Below are 20,363 nucleotides of genomic sequence, written 5' to 3' on the forward strand. Positions count from 1 at the left end.
TTGTAGAATAAACTCTCCCAAAAGTTCATGTAGGAGGAGTTGTGTATTGGGGTTGTGCCGCAGAGCATCATGGGGGTTCGTATGTGTTAAGATGAGCATGTTCAGATAAATGGTTGAACAAATGAATGTCTCATCATGATTTAACTGTTATAAAGACGTGGTTATGAAACCCACGAGACAAAGAACCCAGATAGAATCAGAGACGAGGTAGATGCGACAAAACTTATAATGGTAGCAAGAAACCATACGGGCAATCCCAGGGGGAAGGTCACCCTGACAAAAAAAGTGAATTATTCCAAAATGAATGAATGAATGAATGAATGAATGCAGGCAGGCAGGCAGGCAGGCAGGCAGGCAGGCAGGCAGGCAGGCAGGCAGGCAGGCAGGCAGGCAGGCAGGCAGGCAGGCAGGCAGGCAGGCAGGCAGGCAGGCAGGCAGGCAGGCAGATAGATAGATATACTGACCAAAAATGTAAACGCAACATGTAAAGTATTGGTCCCATGTTTCATGAGCTGAAATAAAAGATGTCCCCCAGAGCTGTTGCCAGAGAATTTAATGTTAATTTCTCTACCATAAACCACTTCTAACGTTGTTTTAGAGAATTTGGCAGTACGTCCAACTGGCCTCACAACTGCAGACCACGTGTAACCTAGCCAGCCCAGGATCTCCATATCAGACTTCTTCACCTGTGGGATCATCTGAGACCAGCCACCCAGACAGCTGATGAAACAGAGGAGTATTTCTGTCTGTAATAAAGCCCTTTTGTGGGGAAAACTCATTCTAATTGGCTGGGCTGGCGCCCCAATGGGTGGACCTATGCCCTCCCAGGCTCACCCATGGCCGTGACCCTGCCCAGTCATGTGAAATCCATTGATTAGGACCTAATGAATATATTTAAATTGAATGATTTCCTTACATGAACTGTAACTCAGTAAAATCGTTGAAATTGTTGCGTTCATATTTTTGTTCAGTATATTTTGTAGTGCAGACATTATTTAGGTACTATTCTATCTGCTGACATTTTACAAAGGTTCCAGGATGACAACAAATGTGTTATGATAGATTTTGATAAAGAAATCTTTAAGATTTGAATGTCAATGGGTGTAATATCCATAACGGTTGTATTTCCTCTCTAAAGTAATAATAGAAATTACAACCTTTTCAAATGTTTCCTTTTTTTGTGTTCAGCCAAGCCTTTCCTTCAAAATGCCTATTCATGTTGTGACCTAAGAGACAAACTCAGACTTCAGCTAATATGTTCAGTCTCACCAAAATCTTGGCCATTTCATGTTGCAACCATAGTCCCTCTTTTTGTTTTATTTGGCCAACATGCCAATATTTGGATATACACTATATTCCAAGGGGACCTATAGACACACACATCAAAAGCTTAATTTACATTTTGTTTGTCCATTCTGTGAGACATTCAAGTTGCGATTTTGCCTGCAAATGTAACATCCATAAAGCTGGAATCAACAATACCAGTCATGATTTTGTCTGGTAACTTATCAAGGAGAGTTCCATGGTTGAATACCTGAACAGCACACGTATTCATAAAGGGTCTCGGAATAGGAGTACTGATCTAGGATCAGGTCCCCTACTAATCTTATTCATTATGATCGAGAGAAAACTGATTTTAGACCAGCACTCCCACTCAGAGGCTATGAATATGGGCCCTGGCTAAATGCAAGGATATTAGAATAACATAATCCCCCAAAACCCTAGACAAGACAATAACAGAGCTGAACGTGAGACTCGAGGTGCTAAAACCTAGACTGTATTATAGAGGCACTAAAACAACTAGTCTAATGAACTAGTGTAGGCTTAAAACTAAGAGAGATTTATATTACTCGTTCAATAATTAGATGGATAAATCTAAGAAGCTTAGACAGACAGCTTAGAAGGCTTATTTTCCCAATTCCAGTTAAGATCTCAACTAAATGCCATAATTCCCAATGAGTGGTGGCAAAATAACCTTGGGTTTTAAATCCATAGGAATTACAGCACTTCCAAACTGAAAGGTTGGGTATAAAACACATGAAGCAGCCAATTCTAGCAGGTAGATCAATACCACAAGGAACAAGTGGTGTTCTACTGAGAATCAGTTCGAGAGGCATGCTACTATAGTCAACAAAAATATAAACGCAACATGTAAAGTGTTGGGGCCATGTTTCATGCGCTGAAATAAAAGATTCCAGAAATTCTCCATATGCACAAGCATTTCTCTAAAATGTTGTGCACAAATTTGTTTACATCCCTGTTAGTGAGCATTTTTCCTCTGCCAAGATAATCCATCCACCTGTCAGGTGTGGCATATCAAGAAGCTGATTAAACAGCATGATCATTACACAGGTGCACCTTGTACTGGGGACAATAAAAGGCCACTCTAAAATTTGCAGTTTTGTCACACAACACAATGCCACAGCTGTCTCAAGTTGAGGAAGATTGCAATTGGCATGCTGACTGCACGAATGTCCACCAGAGCTGTTTCCAGAGAATTGAATGCTAATTTCTCTACCATAAGCCTCATCCAATGTCGTTTTAGAGAATTTGGCAGTATGTCCAACCGGCCTCACAACCACAGACCACATGTAACCACGCCAGCCCAGTGGGTGGTCCTATGCCTTCCCAGGCCCACCCATGGCTGCACCCCTTCCCAGTCATGTGAAATCCATAGATTAGGGCCTAATGAATTTATTTCAAATGACTGATTTCCTTATATGAACTGTAACTCAGTAAAATCGTTTAAATTGTTGCATGTTACGTTTATATTTTTGTTCAGTATAAAAACAGGTATTGAGTGTTGTGGAAGTGGGAGAGAGAGGAGACAGACTGTTCTGAATAGTAATGTTATTTGACCTTTAACACGGCAAATTCCTTAGAATTATGAGGCATACATTTATTTTATCAGTGCTATACCAATCTATCATACTATCAAAATACTAAGTACTACGCCCTTGTTGAATAATAACATGCCTCACAACACAGAGTTCCTATATAAATCAGTTTTATAAAGTATGTAATTACACGCCTGACAATGCCATTGTGTTCCTTCCTAGTAGAGGTCGACCGATTAATCGGCCGATTTCAAGTTTTCATAACAATCGGTAATCGGCATTTTTGGACACCGATTTGCCGATTATTATTATTTTTATACACCTTTATTTAACTAGGCAAGTCAGTTAAGAACACATTCTTATTTTCAATGACGGCCTAGGAACGGTGGGTTAACTGCCTTGTTCAGGGGCAGAACGACAGATTTTTACCTTGTCAGCTCGGGGATTCGTTTTTGCAACCTTCCCGTTACTAGTCCAACGCTCTAACCACCTGCCTTACATTGCACTCCACGAGGAGCCTGCGTGGCAGGCTGACTACCTGTTACGCGAGGGCAGCAAGAAGCCAAGGTAAGTTGCTAGCTAGCATCAAACTTATCTTATATAAAAAAAAACATCCTAACATAATCACTAGTTAACTACACATGGTTGATGATATTACTAGTTTATCTAGCGTGTCCTGCGTTGCATATAATCGATGCGGTGCCTGTTAATTTCTCATTGAATCACAGCCTACTTCGACAAACGGGTGATGATTTAACAAGCGCATTTGCGGGAAAAAAAACACTGTCGTTGCACCAAAATGTACCTAACCATAAACATCAATGCCGTTCTTTAAAATCAATACACAAGTATATATTTTTAAACCTACATATTTAGTTAATATTGCCTGCTAACATGAATTTCTTATAACTAGGGAAATTGTGTCACTTCTCTTGCGTTCCGTGCAAGCAGTCAGGGTATATGCAGCAGTTTGGGCAGCCTGGCTCATTGCGAACTGTGTGAAGTCCATTTATTCCTAACAAAGGCCGTAATTAATTATGACATAACATTGAAGGTTGTACAATGTAACAGCAATATTTAGACTTAGGGATGCCATCTGTTAGATAAAATACGGAACGATTCCGTATTTCACTGAAAGAATAAACGTTTTGTTTTCTAAATGATAGTTTCCGGATTCTACCATTTTAATGACCAAAGGCTCGTATTTCTGTGTGTTATTATGTTAGAATTAACTTTATGATTTGATAGAGCAGTCTGACTGAGCGATGGTAGGCACCAGCAGGCTCGTATGCATTCATTCAAACAGCACTTTTGTGCGTTTGCCAGCAGTTCTTCGCAATGCTTCAAGCATTGTGCTGTTTATGACTTCAAGCCTATCAACTCCCGAGATTAGGCTGGTGTAACCGATGTGAAATGGCTAGCTGGTTAGCGGGGTGCGCGCTAATAGCGTTCCAAACGTCACATGCTCTGAGACTTGGAGTAGTTGTTCCCCTTGCTCTGCATGGGTAACACTGCTTCGAGGGTGGCTGTTGTCAATGTGTTCCTGGTTCGAGCCCAGGTAGGAGCGAGGAGAGGGACGGAAGCTATACTGTTACACTGGCAATACTACACTGCGTGCACAATTATTAGGCAAATTGTATTCCTCTGAATTAATTTTATTGTTGAACAAACACAATGCTCTCAGTCAATCCAAAATGTTATTGAACCTCAAACCTGAATTTTTAACAAAGGAAAAATGAGTTTTGTCTTTCTCAGGGAAATATAAGTGTGCACAATTATTAGGCAACTGTTAGTGTGCAGAATTATTAGACAACTAAATTACAAAAATAATTTCTCTCAACTCACTTGTTTATTCTCAATTTTTAGAGTAAGTGTAACAGATAAGTAACACAAAATGACAATTATATAACATTTTTGGCCTTTCAAAAATATTCAGTGACCAATATAGCCACCCTTATTTTCAATAACTGCCATGAGCCTTCCATCCATGGAGTCTGTCAGTTTCTTGATCTGTTCACGATACATTTTCGCTGAAGCAGCAACCACAGCCTCCCAAATGCTGTTCAAAAAGGTGTATTGTCTTCCATCACTGTAAATCTCACATTTGAGAAGGGCCCACAAGTTCTCAATAGGACTTAAGTCAGGTGAGGAAGGGGGCCAGGTCATTATTCAGGCATCTTTGAGGCCCTTGCTGGCTAGCCAAGCAGTGGAGTACTTGGATGCATGTGATGGAGCATTGTCCTGCATAAAGATCATGGCCTTCTAGAATGCTGAGTACTTCTTCCTGTACCACTGTTTGACGAAAGAATCTTCCAGAAACTGGCAGTAGGTGTGGGAGTTGAGTTTCAGTCCATCTTCAACCCGAAAAGGTCCAACTACCTCATCCTCAATGATAGCAGCCCATACCAGTACCACTCCTTCACCTTGCTGGCACCTGACTCAAAGTGGTGCCCTGTGTCCATTACTGATCCAGCTACGGGCCCATCCATTTGGTTCATCAAGAGTCACTTTCATTTCATCTGTCCATAAAACCTTTGAAAAACCTGTCTTCAGGTATTTCTTTGACCAATCTTGACGCTTCAACTTGTGAATCTTATTCAGTGGTGGCCTTGTTCCAGTCTTCTTGAACTTGGCCATGTCTCTGAGCACTTGACACCTTGTACTTCTGAACACTCCAGGTAGGTTGCAGTTCTGGAATACGGTGGAATTGGAGGATAATGGGTTCCTGGTAGTTTGACATTTAATTCTTCTCAAGTCTTTTGCAGTTAATTTGCGCCTTTTCTTCCACATGCGTTTTTTGCACCCCAGTTGACTATTCGCAACAAAACGTTTGAATGTCCGGTGGTCACACCTCAATAGTTTAGCTATTTAAAGAGTGTCGTATCCGTCAAAGGCATTTTACATTTTTGGCTTTTCAGTGTAAGTTAAATTTGTTTTTTGGCCCATTTTACCTGAGGTAATGAGGCTGCCTAATAATTATGCACACCTTGATATAAGGTGTTATTCACTTTCGCCACTCATTACACAAATACATATCACCTGAAAATGATAAAATCCAATAACCATTCAAGTTTATATGGTTTGGAGTTCGAAAATGTGAATAGAAACAATGATAAGATCAGAATACTCACTTGCCTAATAATTGTGCACGCAGTGTAAAGTGCCTATAAGAACATCCAATAGTCAAAGGTATATGAAATACAAATCGTATACAGAGAGAAATAGTCCTATAATAACTACAACCTAAAACATCTTACCTGGGAATATTGAAGACTCATGTTAAAAGGAACCACCAGCTTTCATATGTTCTGAGCAAGGAACTTAAACGTTAGCTTTTTTACATGGCACATATTGCACTTTTACTTTCTTCTCCAACACACTGTTTTTGCATTATTTAAACCAAATTGAACATGTTTCATTATTTATTTGAGGCTAAATTTATTTTATTGATGTATTATATTAAGTTAAAATAAGTGTTCATTCAGTATTGTTGTAATTGTCATTATTACAAATGATGAAAATAATAAACCGGCCGATTAATCGGTATCGGCTTTTTTTGGCCCTCCAATAAATCGGTATCGAAAAATCATAATCGGTCGACCTCTACTTCCTAGTCTCGAAAACCCAACACAGTGACTAGGGTCTGGTTTGATGGACTCTTTTGGCATTGAGGAACTACGTCACTTCCTAGGTACGCTTGAATAAAATACAAAATATTTGCTAGCAAGATGGAGATCACAGAGGTTATTTTGCAAGAGGCTAGATTGCATTACCTAGCTTAACTAAAACCACTGCAAATGTTTTCCCCCCAAACTATGGTTTTGATTCGCGACGTTCTGACATTTCTGCCTCGTGATTTGTTGGTTGAGTATTTTTTACGCTTATTGACGAAGGCAGTGACATAGTTCCTCTATCATTGAAACCAGACCCTAGTTCCTTCAATTGGAATGACAACCACAATGGAGTGTGCCAACACAGAACATAATGGCACACCCAAGCTGTACATAACAATGCTGAATTCAACCCAAGAAAGGGCACAGGTTGAAAACCATGTCCCCAGTCAGTACCTCAGCAGCGATGTCCAAATGCACTACAAAGTGTTTGGCAGGACTGGGTCTGAAGAGCAGGTAGAGGTAGCGTCCTGTCAGCCCCAGGGACTGAGTGCTGGTCTTGGGCAGAAGGATGTAATTGCTGGCTGGAATGGACCCCCGGATCCGAAACACTGAACACGTCAGTGTTTTGTCCTGTCAAAATGCCATAATGAAAAGTCACAATTAGAAGCAAACTGAAGACCTGGGGGTGAATCTCAAAAGTAGTTTCTGATTCCTCACTTCCATCTGACATGAGCAGGGGCATGAGAAGGTCTAAAGGGGGTCAACCTCAGAGCTTCTCCTCACTTCTCTGATATTTTGAGGAGGGGAGAGAGTGGGCACAAGGTATTGAGTACTTTTGACATGATTGCCACCCCAGGTTGCCTCCTCTCTCCAATGCAGGGTTGATTAATTTGATTTGATAAGGTATAAGAGTAGAGTGTTGCCTACCATATAGGTTGTCACATCTCCCTCTCTTGAGGTTTTCTTCCATTCCTCAACTCTCATGTGTTTGAAGATGTTGACATAGGGGTGTTGCCACACTGTCAGGCACAATAAACATTGAATGGCACTAGTTATAAAACTGTAAATGCATTTAACGTTAGCTAGTTGGAATAGTTGTCATAATTCATTACTCTGTATTTTTAACAACTAGCAATGAAATACGTTAGCTGGTAACCTGCAGTGATATGCAAATAAACCCTTTACCTCTCGACGTCATTGTAGCAATATGTCAGGGAGTCCTTTGAAGTTACTTAGCTAACGTTAGCTAACTTAACGTTAGTTAGTAAGTGAATTCACCTGTTGATATCTGGCAAAATATGTACTATACTGCTGTACCGGATAGCCACTGTGGCTTTGCTGTTCTATCAACTCGACCCTTGGTAACAAAGGTACCATCAACAGTTAACTTGCTTTACGAAAGAAGTGCATATCTTGTCTTACTCCATATTTTCCTTTAAATGTGTGCAAGCAAGGTTTTTTATGTTCTTCGCCATGTAAACAACAGATTTTGGTATGGCAATCTGTACTCTCCCGCTACAACCGCCGCCGTTTCCAACGATAAGACGTAGACACGTCTTTACGTCCCGCGGTGCCTCTGGGAGCGGTAGTTCAGGACCATAGAGAGCAATAGTAATGGCGTCTTTTTGTAGGCATTAACGCCACCATGGCTCGTTGTGCAAATTAATGTGGTTTTGTGGTAAACACAGGTTTATGAGATCTTATACGTTTTGCTCTATGTGGTAATCTTCATCAGCTAACATCCCATTTTGGGAATTTCTATGCATTTATGCAATCAAAACAAGCACACAAATGCTTCATAATTCATAAAGGTAATGTTAACTGAGTGATATATCATAGAACAAAACATACACTATATATACAAAAGTATGTGGACACCCCTTCAATTTAGTGGATTTGTCTGTCAGCCACACCCGTTGCTGACAGGTGTATAAAATCGAGCACACATCCACGAAATCGCCATTGACAAACATTGGCGGCAGTAGAATGCACTTACTGATGAGCTGAGTGACTTTCAACGTGGCACCGTCATAGGATGCCACCTTTCCAACAAGTCATTTCATAACATTTCTACCCTGATTGAACTGCCCCTGTCAACTGTAAGTGAAGTGTAAATGTCTAGGTACCGCCGAGTGCTGAAGTGCGTAGTGCTTAAAAATGATCTGTCCTCAGTTGCAACACTCACTACTAAGTTCCAAACGGCCTCTGGAAGCAACGTCAGCACAAGAACTCTTCGTCGGAAGCTTCATGAAATGGGTTTCCATGGCCTAGCAGCCACACAAAACACCTAAGATCACCATGCATATTGCCAAGTGTCGGCTGGAGTGGTGTAAAGCTCACCGCCATTGGACTCTGGAGCAGTGGAAATACGTTCTCAGGATGGATGAATCACGCTTCACCATCTGGCACGAATCTGGACGAATCTGGGTTTGGCGGATGCCAGGAGAACGATACCTGCCCAAATGCATAGTGCCAACTGCAAAGTTTGGCGGAGGAGGAATAATGGTCTGTGACTGTTTTTCATAGTTTGGGCTAGGCCCCTTAGTTCCAGTGAAGGGAAATCTTAAGTCTACAGCATACAATGACATTCTAGACGATTCTGTGCTTCCAAATTTGTGGCAACAGTTTTGGGAAGGCCCTTTCCTCTTTGAGCATGACAATTCCTACATGCATAAAGCAAGGTCCATACAGAAATGTTTTGTTGAGATAGTGTGGAAGAACTTGACTGGCCTGCACAGAGCCCTGACCTCAACCCCATCGAACACCTTTGGGATGAATTGGAATGCTGACTGAGAGCCAGGCCTAATTGCCCGAAGTCAGTGCCCAACCTCACTAATGCTCTTGTGGCTGAATGGAAGCAAGTCCCCGCAGCAATGTTCCAACATCTAGTGGAAAGTCTTCCCAGAAGAATGGAGGGGGGACCAACTCCATGTTAATGCCCATGATTTTGGAATGAGATGTTCGACAAGCAGGTGTCCGCATACTTTTTTCTCCTAAGCCTGTGTCTATGTTACGAGAATTTTTAATCCCAATAATGATAATTAAACAATCATTTAATCTTTGACCAATTTCCCGAGGTTTGTAAGACCCTGGGTTCAATAATAATTGGGCAAAGTCTCAGATTTTATAAAAGGTTCATTGATCTTTATTCATGAGAGCTCTAAAGTCAAAAATGAGGACCCAGTCCTTTTATAATACACACACACACATTCCTATCTTTAGACCACTCCCTGCTCAAACAACCAGTACTTTTCCACTAACCACAAAGAACCATTCATTTTGTCACATCCTTCAAGGCTGGGTGGGGATTCCTATGAGTTGGGAGCAATCAGCCAATGAAGAAGAAAATGTACTACTTTAAAACCGCGATAGCCTCAAAGGCGATGCCTATGCTATCACAGGTGCTATAATGGCACAGATACAAAGATGAGTCCTTTATCTATTTCTATGGCCTGTTGTTCACGTGCATTTCTGCTCTCTCATTGGAAAGAATGGTCCCACCTGATCTCACCTCTTCCCGCCTGCCTTCCATCTTTGAGGACATATATTTCCATTGTTAGAGCGGTCACTCGACTATCTTGTCAATAAAATAGACAATCTTTGGCTGAACAACCAGAGGTAACTAATTTCCGGTTTTTAGGACAACAAGCTGTTGAGCTTTATTGGTCAGGATAGGTCATGGGCGCATTAATCTGCCCAAGCGTTGCTGACACATGACAGATCTTAAAACGCTTGGATAGGTATTTTACGTATCAGCAAACCACATCGTTTGTTCTATCAATCTGTCAGTCGATGAAACAGTCGATGACGTGGCCTGCAACCATTGGTTGATGCATGCAGCATCTGAGCAGGGGAGCCCGACCCATGTCTTGAGTTGGATAAGGATCATTTGAATCATAAATTCCACACTAAACATGATATGGTAAAAGGTCATGTTAAATTGTGTAAAGTGACTGATGCATTCAGGGTTCACATACACATCACTGACACAAACATCAGAAAGACAACAGCAGGAAAAAGTGATTTTTTTATGTCATATTTCTCTTTATCTATTGACATTTCAAAAGTCTTGTAGCGATAAGCTTCACTCATCTCGAATACAAAATGACTACTTGAGACACAATCGCTAGTGAAAGTCTACACACCCCTTGCACAGTCTTCACATTTTGTGCCTTAAAATGAAATCTAAAAAGGAAATAAATGTGGAGTTTTTTGCCCCCTAACGATCTACACAACCTACTCCGCATTTTCAAAGCAAGAGAAAAAATATAGAACATTTTCCAAATTAATCAAAAATGAAGATGTTTTGATTGCGTATTTCGTCACACCCCAGAGTTAATACTTGGTGGAAGCAGCCTTTGGCAGCCATTACAGCTGTGAACAATTTTGAATTACATTCTACCAACTTTTATTTTCAACTATTGTGGTGGCAGCATCATGTTATGGGTATGCTTGTCACCGGCAGAGACTGGGGTGTTTTGTTAGGATCAAAATAAATATGAAAGGAGTAAAGCCCAGGTAAAAAGTTAGAGGAAAACCCACCTTAGTCTTCTGAAAACCTAACCCTGGGATAGTTTTATTTTTCAATTACATAAATGTTAATGCCAAACATACCAGAATGGCTTTCCAAGAGGTGCTGAGTGTTCCTGCGTGGTCCAGGCCAGAAGGTTTATATATTGCTGTCCATCAATTAACCTTAATTTACTGAGCTTGAGCAATTTTGACAAAAACAACGGATGTACACTGAGTATACAAAACATTAAGAACACCTGCTCTTCCCATGACATAGACTGACCAGGTGAATCCAGCTGACAGCTATGATCCCTTATTGATGTTACTTGTTAAATCCATGTCAGTGTAGATGAAGGAGAGGAGACAGGTTAAAGAAGGATTTTTAAGCCTTGAGACAATTGAGACATGGATTGTGTATGTGTGTCATTCAGAGGGTGAATGGGCAAGACAAAATATTTACAGTAAGTGCCTTTGAACATGGTATGGTAGTAGGTGTCAGGCGCACCGTTTTGTGTCAAAACTGCAACACTGCTGGGTTTTTCATGCGCAACAGTTTCCCGTGTGTATCAAGAATGGTCTACCAGCCAAAGGACTACCAGCCAAAGGACATCCAGCCGACTTGACACAACTGTGGGACGCATTGGAGTCAACATGGGCCCGCATCCCTGTGAAACGTTTTTGACACCTTGTAGAGTCCATGCCCCGACAAATTGAGGCTGTTCTGAGGGAAACAGGGGGGGTGCAACTCAATATTAGGAAGGTGTTCCTAATGTTTGGTAAACTCAGTGTATGTTGCCCTAAGAGTTGCGCAAATGTAACAGTCTTTGCTTCCGTCCCTCTCCTTGCTCCAACCTGGGCTCATACCAGGGATCCTCTGAACCCATCAACAACTGCCTCCCATGAAGCATAGTTAACTATCGCTACACAAAAGCCACGGCCCTTGCAGAGCAAGTGAAACAACTACTTCAAAGTCTCAGAGCAAGTGATGTCACAGATTGAAATGCTACTATCTAGCTAGCCATTTGACACCGGTTACATCTTATTTAAAATGATTCCCAGCTGTAATGGCTGCCAAAATACTTCCACAAAGTATTAACTCCGGGGTGTGAACACAAATGCATTTTATACATGTTATTTTTTCTTGTGGAACACTTTCCAAAATTTCCTTTAACTTTGAAAATGTGGAGTTTATTTAATCCCTTTTTAGATGCAATTTTAAGGCATGGGGGGAGTTGGATGTGTAGACTTTCACTAGGCACTGTACCACTCATCATTTGGAAATACATTAAAATACTGTACATCAACAGAGTGACACACAAATAATATCTTACTTAAAGGCCCAGTGCAGTCAAATTTCAGTTTTCCCTGTGTTTTTTTGTATCATATTGTACAACAGCTGATGAAACTAACACTGTAAAAGTGGGAAAAATGTGATCAGTGTAACTTTCTGATAGTTGCCCGTTGAAAATACAATTTACACAGGACCTTCTAATCTGCAGGTTTTGCATGGGTGGAGTTGTCTTGCATGGTGACATCCCCAGGCCGTATAAGTTGATAGACCAATAACAAAAAAAGTGACAAACCTCTCTGCCAACAGCTAGTTTTCAAGTTACATTAGGCACCCCCAATTAGACCCCTCGCTCAGACCACTCCTAGACAGTCCTCTGAAACTTCTTGTTTGTGAAACAATTATTATAAAAAAAAATTACATTTTAATTTAAAACTATTACACTACGGTACTTAATTGTTACCCAGAAATTATTCGATATTAAGATAAAAATGGCTGCATTTGGGCCTTTAATCTGAATAAATATTTACAACATGTGGAGGTAACTCTACTGGGTCATTTAAGTGAATGAGGAATGACACCTGCATAGATGGACTAGACCCTGTGGTCTCATTATGAGTTAGGTGTGTGCAGTCTGTACTCTTGTCCAGGGTTGCCGTTGTGGTATGACAATGCAGTTGAGCGAGAGACTCTGGTGTCATGGAGGTGTTCCGAGCATGCTGTCTTGAACTTTGAGTCTGTGGAGATGGAGTACTATCAGGCTGGACTCCTGTTGGTGGTGTAGAAGCTCCATTGTTCTCTGGAACTGTGGCGATGGAGAATGGTTCTACTCTTGTCTCGGTTAGTCACTGTCCACAGCACACCACCTCCATCTCCATCCTACAGCTTCGCAGTTTCTTCACAAGCTCTGTCTTCACCTGCAACCAACAGAGGAAACAACATTCTTCCCTCCCTTCAACTGAAATGTGTGAGTTTGTCCTTGCTGGTCACTGATGCACGGTCTACTATTCTTCATACAATTCTACTCCCTCAGTAAATGACAGCCTGTCTTTTTGCAAAACCAATTTTTAATCAAAGGATGTTGGATTGATGCATTTTTCCTACTCAGGAAGGGCGATTACAGAGCAAAAGAGGACATCTGCAACTATACATGAGAATGGAAGAAGCTACCTGCTCCCGGATCCACGAGGGGGCTAAAGGGGGCTTTGGCGCAAAAAATTCTCTGTATCTCCGTTGCGCTGTGTCAGCACAATGGACAGGGAACGCCGTGGTGTGTGTAGGGCGGCTATGAGAAGTCGCTGGGTGGTAAGATATGACTCCTTTTGGTTTACATAAAAAGCAGGGGAAAATGCATGCGTTCCTAAAACACAGAAGTAAGACTCAAGGCTGCAAGGTTGCGGAGGACAGTGACAGACCCCGGCTTTAAGTTTACAGCCACCATGGTGCACAGAACCCTCAGTCTCCTCGATCCTGCAAACAAATTACTCCAGGCAAAAGCAACGGATCTTTACACTAGAGTCAAAGTGGTCCACAGTGTATTGGAGTGTGTCAAGAAGCTGTGCACCACCACCAGCTCCAAGCAAACAACGATGTTACAGTATATAAGTACAAACCTCCAGGCCTACATGATGGCCAGTACAGTAGGCCAGCAGGACTGAGGAGAAGAGACTGAGTGGAAAACACCGTTCTTCAGCACGTTGGATACTGTCATTGGTGAAATGTCAGAACTGGTGAAGGCCCTGTGTGCCTTTGACCCAGAGAGCCATGACTTTCTAAATTAGTTAAAAGGTGAACCCACTGCTGGATCTAAGCAAAACAGATTTGGTGGAAGCTGAGTTTAGTGCCGTTCACTATGTTTTGCAGACTGAAATCGCCCGCTCTGGCTCCAATGAGGACAAATTGACCCCACTTGATATCCTGCAACGATTCTCTGGGCCTTTTTCCGCTATTCCGACCATGCTTACTACACTGAAACATGGACTGACTTTTTGGGCGTCCAATCAGAACAGAACAAACACGCTACTCCCGAGGAATGCTCAACTAATCTAACTGGCATTTGAGGGGGATCTCACAAGAAGACTTCGGGGAATGATCGATTGATCGATTATTCAGGAAATTCCACAGAGCATCAAGGAAGCTGCAACCCTTTTGAAAACGTAAGATTGTTTCAATCTAGCTGGTTGGTTTTGATCAAAATCATGCTTTAGGGTTTAGGGCGCTGTCCATGGTGTTGATGGAGCGCAGCGAGATGTTGTGGCATTGAACCTGTCACTTCTTGGTCAAAAGCAGTTCTCGAACTTTTATGTTTACTATGGTGTAGCGTAATGCAAGCTGAATTCCATATCATTCCAATGTAAGAACCCAATGACGCCCCTGGGTATAGCTACATATCAGTATGTTTCATCATAGAAATAGATAACCAGAATCAAATTGAGCCTTTCTTCGTAGCCTATTGGTTTTCGCTGCTGTAAATGGAACTGTACGTATTGGAAACGTGTTTATGGTAGGCTGGCATTGCTTAATTGATTATGTGGGTCGAATTTGATTCACAGAAGTGTATTCACAACCTGTTGCCATATCACAACCTGTTGCTGAACTCATGAGCGAGCAGTATGATTTTCCATGTTTGAAGCAGCCCTGTATAGACCTATTTGTTTGGCAAGACAGCTGTGCATGGCTGCATCTCACTGTAGTAGGCTATGTTTTGGTTATTTGGATCTCCATTCGCCTTTTGTTTACTGTGTTTGTTCACTGTTAATGTAACTAGCCTAAATATAGATTGTGTCATGCGGTTATCGATCTGACATATTGTTTACTAAGCCTACTACTTGGTTCCGCTGTTTTGTTCTGGTCGCATTCTGACACGTCCTGACCAGTAAAGGGGTTATTTGTTATTGTAGTTTGGTCAGGACGTGGCAGGGGGGTGTTTGTTTTATGTGGTTCGAGGTTTGTTGGGCTATGTACTTATGTAAGAGGGGTGTTTGTTTTATGTGTTCCGGGGTTTTTTGGTCTATGTTCTATGTTAGTGTACTTCTATGTTCAGTCTAGTCTATCTATTTCTATGTTTAGTTCATTGGATTGACCTTCAATTGGAGGCAGCTGTTCCTCGTTGCCTCTGATTGAAGGTCCTATGTATAGGGGTGTTTTTGTAATGGGATTTGTGGGTAGTTGTTTCCAGTTTTGTGTCTGTGCACCTGACAGGTCTGTTTACTGGCGGTCGTTGTTTTGTATACGTGATTTGTTTGTTTTTCCCTTCTTCTGATTTAATAAAGAAGATGAGTATACACATTCCCGCTGCACCTTGGTCTAATCCTTACGACACCCGTTACTCATTCATTTATTCATTCGCAGTTGTGTCGTATTCTAAGCAAAACTGCTATTCAGTATTTGTTTGCACGCATGAATAACTAGGCTACTACTATTTTGGTAAGACAACTATGTGTATCACTGCATTCATATAGGCTGCTTGTAAAAGATGAATTTCCCTATCTATCTTGTAGCCAATATTCATTACCAAAACGGGCTAGCTGTATGGCGTGGTCCATTGTGCTGATAAAGCGCAGCAGAGATTTCAGATTTCAAAAGCACTCAATGATCTTGGAGTCTCAGCATTTGAACTTTGTTTATTGTGGAATAGCGTGATTATATAAGCAGAATTCAATATCATTCCAATGCAAGAACACCCCCAAAATGTAGCCCCCTCGCCGATTTCAACTGCCCCTGTAGTCACTTTATCCTGGGGCCGGGTCTGAAGCTACCGCACATTAGAATGAACAAGTCTGATGTTCAAAAGGCATTCATCTAATAATACTAGTTGCCCATTCTTAAAGTAATTCAGAATGTCATTAACATTTCTTTCAGACACTAGCGAACCTGTCAGATACTTGTGACCCATCAGACATCACATCATACCATTTACAGCAATTGTCACAGATAATAGAGGTAGCCAAATTAGTCTTCAATCAGGGATGTGCAGTTGGCAGTAAGTGTGTGCGTTTGTAACAGCATAGCTTCCGTCCTTCTCCTCGCCTTGAACCAGGGACCCTCTGCACGCATCAACAACTGACACCCACGAAGCATCGTTACTCATCGCGCCACAAAAGCCGCGGGCCTTGCAGAGCAAGGGGAACAACTACTTCAGGTCTCAGAGCAAGTGACGTTACCTGATTGAACCGCTATTAGCGTGCACCACCGCTAACTAACTAGCCATTTCACATCGGTTACACTCACCCCCCTTTTGACCTCCTCCTTTTCTGCAGCAACCAGTGATCGGGGTCAACAGCGTCAATGTAACAGTATAGCTTCCATCCCTCTCCTCGCCCCAACCTGGGCTTGAACCAGGGACCCTCTGCGCACATCAACAACTTACACCCCACGAAGCATCGTTACCCATCGCGCCAGAAAAAACCGCGGCCCTTGCAGAGCAAGGGGAACAACTACTTCAGGTCTCAGAGCGAGTAACGTTACCCGATTGAAACGCTATTAGCACGCACCACCGCTAACTAACTAGCCATTTCACATCGGTTACACGTTACAGCTTATATAGGAAAGGATGGGGCACCTCAGGGGGAGCATGTGATGAGTTTGATGGATGGAAAACAATAGAAAAACAGAACATAACAGAAAAAACACAATAGAATCTTACAAACCTCTTTGTTACAGTAGCAGTACAGCACAGCCACCAGAAATCCCTATAGAGACAACGCTTGGGTTAAAACAGAACATTGATAGGCTTCACTTGCTAGGTAATAATGCAAGGCTATGGTTTGTTGACCTGGGTAACCTGGTTTTCAGGTTCCTCACCTGAAATGAGTTGAGGAAGAGTGTGAAGAAGACCTTGATGTAGCGCAGGATGCCAGTGGTCTGCTCATCAGTGGCGAAGATGAAGATGACCTCATGGATGCCAAATAGAGGGATGAGGGTCAAGGTCGCCTTGGCCAAGCTATCAGGAGATAGGACATAGGGAGGCAATTTGTCTCACTGTCTCAACTCATTTTCCGCATGTCTTGCCCTCTTTCTTTTAATCTGCCCCTTTATCTTTCCTCCTCTCTCTGTCACCAACTATCAAATTGGATGCCACATCGGTAAAGGAAGAGGCCTGTGTGTAATATCATTATATCAGTCTCTTGTCCTTCTTCCTTACCGAAGCTTGTAGTCAGGATAGCCATTCTGATTGTTGGCACGTAGTTTGGATAGAATCACCTTCAAAATCTTCATGAAAATCAATAAGTTGATCTGTTGACAGTAGCATTTGCAATCTTTCAAAAACAAACACACATACACAGCCATGTATGACAAGTAGGCTATAAATATGCAGACCAACACTCAACAACACAATGCACTGAGACAGGCATACAAACACACACACACACACACACACACACACACACACACACACACACACACACACACACACACACACACACACACACACACACACACACACACACACACACACACACACACACACACACACACACACACACACACACACACACACACAGAGAAAAATGTACATAACAACAGAGCCAATAGCCGCCCTCACCAGTGACGCAAACAGAATGGGGAACCGTATTATCCACCAGTAGCTCATATTTTCATTGACTGCCCAGCACCTGAGGGTACCAGATTGGGACATTCATTGTTTACGCCTGTCTCTAAATCAATACAAACAACAGGCCGTGCAGTGTGCACTGATTGAGGTGACACATGGACACCCACTCACTCTTTGTTTTCTCTCAATAGCTTGGCCAACATCCAAGGAAGGACAAATAAAAGAGGGGTTCCTGACAAAAAAGACATTGAGCATTAATACGACACAGTGGGTATAAAAGGCAGAAGTGGTATTTTGGATGTAGACAAAGGATATGTTACTCACCCCAGCCGAGGCAGATATAAGGCAAGTACTTGTTGTTCTCAATTAATACGGAGGCGATGAGCACCGAATACAGGTAGATGGCCTCTCCAAAGAACCAGTAGTGATTGGCTAGAACACAATACTGCATCACCACCTGGGCCATCCTGCAGCCAATGGCAGCCTTGAGATAAATATTGCAAAGATGGTGATTACTATAATGGTCAATCAGTGATGACATTTTGCTGAGTCCAAAAACAACTCCTAGTCTCCACAGATCACGTCACCATATCCAAGGGTATTCAAGTGTTTGCAGACTTGAAGGAATAAATATGATAGGAACAAGCAATACGGTAGCTCCACCTACACTGCTCACAACCCACCTCGTGACTCAGCATTTCTCCCAGGTCGGCCTGTCTCATGATCTCCCGGCCCCAGTGACGCTCCAGCATGGTGTCCTTGACGATCACCGACACGGCTCGCAGGATGAAAGACACAAACAGGTTTGCGTGGATGTAGTTGCGGGTGCAGTGAAGCTTCCTGACGGGGAACAATAGAGGCATTTGGCCAAGAAATATTACTACCAAAAAAAATACCATCAAAGAATACTACCAAGAAATCTTCTCAAGATGTCCTTATGTTTAGTCACACTCACAAACCTTCCCATACTGTTACATCTCTATGGTTGCTTTTTCCAATACTCATCCAAAGCCTCCTTTTGGGCTTTCTGTGGTAAATATGACTTTGATGTAAGTGCTTGATTACTGGAGTAGAGATGAGTGAAGTGGACCAGTGTTTCTATTTGAAGAGCGGTGGTGAACAGAAGGACAAGTGTACCTGATACTCAGTAGAATGATGAGCGCTGAGACCAGGGTGAAGAGGGACAGGGTGTAGCCAACCGTGTATAGCATCCTGAAGCTCACCATCAACTGCTTGAACCACAGCTGTGGAAAAAACAATGCAGAGCGGTGTTACCATGGAAACTCATGTCAGAAGAGATTATGTTAAGTAGGACTTTATATACACATCTTCGTACCGACAAAGACAGAAACAACTTTTTAAATAAGCGTTGGCCGCTCCCAAATCGCTTCCTAGCCTTTCCCCTTAGCCTTAATCCATTAATGTTTGCAGATCTGTAAGGTGGAAACTCTATCATTACACTGCTTATACCTACATTATCCAGACCCGTCAGATCTGCAGACATTGAAGGCTTTGCGTTAAGGGATTGCATAAGTTGACAGTAGTACAGCCCCCCCCCCAATTGACGGAACAGAAGGCTGATTTACCTGAAGAGTTCAGGGGCACAGTGCTCATTAATACCTACAAGTAAAAAACAATAGATAGTGTTTTTGTCAGGTACCTCCTGAGATGTGATTTCCTGTTCCTCTTCACACTGAGACATGTCCCTCCAGACTTCCCCATCCTCCTCCTCCACCCAGTGGCCATCAGAGCCACACCGTCGACGCACCACACCCTGAGACACTGGACATCCCGCAGACATGTCCAGTGTGTGTTCACATACGCACACATGCACGTGCGCACACACACACACAAACATAAATACACATTGAGTGCACAGACAAAAAAATTCTTTCCACAGAAACACGCATACAGCTTGTGCCCACACACACACACACGCTATTCTGAAAGCAACACGCACAAACAATGTTTCCAAATTGGCATAATTATTGGAGCTGTGTCTCAGAGTAGGAGTGCTAAAATAGGATCAGTTTTGCCATTTAGATCTGTTGGGTTCTGAGAATATGAAATGTTACTTATTCATGTCACTGATGGAGTGCTAAGGTTGAAGGTCTACACCAGAAGTTAAGGGTTATAGGAGGAAGGTATATAGTGGGTGCAACTAAGCTTGGAATGTGTTGAGTGCAGGGAAGCGATTACATGTGGCAAGCATTGAGAAGGGGAGACGGGTGGAGAGCTTAGAAACGAACAAATGTCACTGAGGGAGAGAGGGTAATGTATAACGTTTACATTATGTCCAGATATGTTATTGTTAGCCATCGGGGATCCCCTGGGAGGAGAAGAGACACAGTCTGGTATCAATAACCATGACAACCTTGAGTTGGGGAGGAGTGAGCACTTTGGGGTAGAGGTCAGGTTAGATGAAGTGAGGAAGAACAGATAACACTAAGGTTCTGTCTAGCAACAGGGAAGCATTGGCTGTTCGGTTGTGGAGGAGACTCAGCCTAGGAGAAAGGGTTAACTATCAGTGCTTGTGTGAAACGTTTTTTCTGTCTGAA

General features: G+C 42.3%; 2 protein-coding genes across 2 annotated transcripts in view; both read right to left on the reverse strand.

The window, feature by feature from the left end:
- Positions 1-7,991, reverse strand: part of wdr90 (WD repeat domain 90) — a 50,723-nt gene extending 42,732 nt beyond the window's left edge. The window contains exons 1-3 of the mRNA XM_014158909.3: positions 7,637-7,991; positions 7,379-7,470; positions 6,905-7,081 (exon numbers count right to left, since the gene is read on the reverse strand). Of these exons, the coding sequence (XP_014014384.3) occupies positions 6,905-7,081; positions 7,379-7,470; positions 7,637-7,649 (282 nt within the window). The 5' untranslated portion in view covers positions 7,650-7,991. The remainder of the gene's footprint in view (positions 1-6,904; positions 7,082-7,378; positions 7,471-7,636) is intronic.
- A 2,498-nt stretch (positions 7,992-10,489) lies between these two features.
- Positions 10,490-18,382, reverse strand: LOC106579376 (glucagon receptor-like). Its single transcript, XM_014159214.3, has 7 exons — positions 18,130-18,382; positions 17,977-18,037; positions 17,797-17,866; positions 17,395-17,486; positions 17,055-17,193; positions 16,901-16,942; positions 10,490-13,168 (listed from the first exon to the last, which is right to left on the reverse strand). Exons 1-7 carry the CDS (start codon positions 18,344-18,346, stop codon positions 13,097-13,099), a joined length of 693 nt encoding a protein of 230 aa, XP_014014689.3. The 5' UTR covers positions 18,347-18,382; the 3' UTR covers positions 10,490-13,096.
- Positions 18,383-20,363: the final 1,981 nt, after the last annotated feature.

Source organism: Salmo salar, chromosome 19 (genome assembly GCF_965601325.2).
Source record: "Salmo salar chromosome 19, fSalSal1, whole genome shotgun sequence".
NCBI classification, from domain to species: domain Eukaryota; kingdom Metazoa; phylum Chordata; class Actinopteri; order Salmoniformes; family Salmonidae; genus Salmo; species Salmo salar.